At 47.8% G+C, this 2,077-nt stretch overlaps 1 protein-coding gene across 1 annotated transcript; it reads left to right on the forward strand.

The window, feature by feature from the left end:
* The first annotated feature begins 859 nt into the window (after nucleotides 1-859).
* On the forward strand, nucleotides 860-1,375 carry LOC467320 (ATP synthase F(0) complex subunit C1, mitochondrial-like). Its single transcript, XM_054665543.2, has one exon. It carries the CDS (start codon nucleotides 919-921, stop codon nucleotides 1,294-1,296), a length of 378 nt encoding a protein of 125 aa, XP_054521518.1. The 5' UTR covers nucleotides 860-918; the 3' UTR covers nucleotides 1,297-1,375.
* Nucleotides 1,376-2,077: the final 702 nt, after the last annotated feature.

Genomic DNA, 2,077 nt, shown 5'->3' on the forward strand with positions numbered 1-2,077 from the left:
TGAGCCTATATATTTATTTAGATTTGCATATTTGTGTGTATATTCATTACTACTTTTTTCTTCCTTAAAGACAGAGTCTCACTCCTTTTTCGTAGAGTCTCACTCTGTCACCCAGGCTAGAGTGCAGTGGTGCAATCATGGCTCACTGTAGCCTCAAACTTCTGGACTCAAGTGACCCTCCTGCCTCAGTCTCCTGAGTAGCTGGGACTACAGACACATGCAACCACATTGGGCCAATTAAATTTTTTTTTTTTTTAAGAGATGGGTTCTCATTATATTGCCTAGGCTGGTCTCAAATTCCCGGCCTCAGGAAACCCTCCCTCCTCAGCCTCCCAAAGAGCTAGTATTACAGGTGTGAGCCACCTTGCCTGGCCCATCCATTACTTCTTAATGGCATTTCCTTCCTCTGTTCCTCTAAGCAGTCATTTGCTTCTAACAGCACTCATGGTTTCTTGTATACGATTTGCGCTGATGTCTATTGAGTCAACCCATCAATAGCAGTCCTGGGTTCTGAGACAGTCGTTTTTTGCAGTTGGCCTCAGACCACGCTAGTTTGTTTTCCTTTCTGAAGTGGATTACGACATGGGTGCTTTGGCTGTTCTACCTTCCTGACCACTGCTGGGTCCGCTGCTTTAAGCCAATAAGCCCACCTGTTTGGACATCTAGGTGTGACTTTTCTTTGAGAAAGAGTAAATTTTTTCTCAAATTCTAATTTAAGCCCCTATGGCTTAATTAGACACCCACCCTGCCAACCCCCCAACAACTGTTGGAACAAAGAGTCTCACAACCAATGTTTCAACTGTATTGTTCTGAAGCTTTATTTCCGTCTTCCTCCATGCAGCAAAAGTCCCAATAAAGTAAACAGAAGAAAAGAGCTGGAGCGCTGAGACCAAGGGCTAAAGCTGGGAGACTGAAACAATGCAGACCACCGGGGCATTACTCATTTCTCCAGCTTGGAACCTCTGTTGTACCTGGGGTCTAGTCAGGACTGTATCTGCCTCCTTCTTGAATAGCCCAGAGAATTCACCTAAACAGCCTTCCTACAGCAGCTCCCCACTGCGGGTGGCCAGATGGGAGTTCCAGACCAGTATTGTCTCCCGGGACATTGTCATAGCAGCCAAGTTGATTGGTGCTGGGGCAGCCACAGTTGGTGTGGCTGGTTCAGGGGCTGGCATTGGAAAAGTGTTTGGCAGCTTGATCATTGGCTATGCCAGGAACCTGTCTCTCAAGCAGCAGCTCTTCTCCTATGCCACTCTAGGCTTTGCCCTATCTGAGGCCATGGGGCTCTTCTGTTGAATGGTCACCTTCCTCATCCTCTTTGTCATGTGAGGCTCTGTGGGGGTCACCTGCCTGTGCATGCTGCTGTGACTCCATGCCATTCCTGGTTCTGCAGTGTGCTAAGCTTTACCATTAAACACAACGTTTCTCTAAAAAAAGAAAAAAGAAAATAAAAGAAAAGAGCTAGTGGAGTGGAAGCTCTTCCACCCCCACCTCCCATGCCCAGGAGAAGGGGCTGCGGGCCTCAAGCACACTGGTCACTCCGGCACGAGTGAGGAAGAAGAGCCCTGTAAGGGCTGTATGGGAGAACGCACCCCTTCCTCAACAAGGACGGCTTCCGCCTTTCAGTGTTGCTTCCCAGAGCCTGAAAGCACACTTGGACTACAATCTCATTTTTTCCTGGACTCAGGCTCTCAGCCCTGATGAAGCCTCACTGCCTCTCTCCTGGAGCGAAAACAGTCTAGAGATGTGACCTACCCAAACAGCTTTAACATACTCCTCTACCGTACAGAAAAGAACAAGGGCTCAGCGACAAAACTATTAGGAAGCCACGAATCACACACAGGGTTAGTTCAGTCATATGGCATTCAATACTGGAGGACAATTTTGATTTTATTTCTTTCACATTTTACATACTCAGTAGTAGAGGCTGTGAAGGGTCTGAAGACCTTCTGTTCTGCCAGGGAAATGGACGGCTTGATGACCAGGCCCTGGGGCAGTCAGCTGAGAATGACTCCTGCCATCAGGGCCCACCTCTTGACTTTTCCTAGGAACTGACATTTGTTCTCTCACTTCTAAC

The sequence above is a fragment of the Pan troglodytes genome, chromosome 14 (assembly GCF_028858775.2).
Source record: "Pan troglodytes isolate AG18354 chromosome 14, NHGRI_mPanTro3-v2.0_pri, whole genome shotgun sequence".
NCBI classification, from domain to species: Eukaryota; Metazoa; Chordata; class Mammalia; order Primates; family Hominidae; genus Pan; species Pan troglodytes.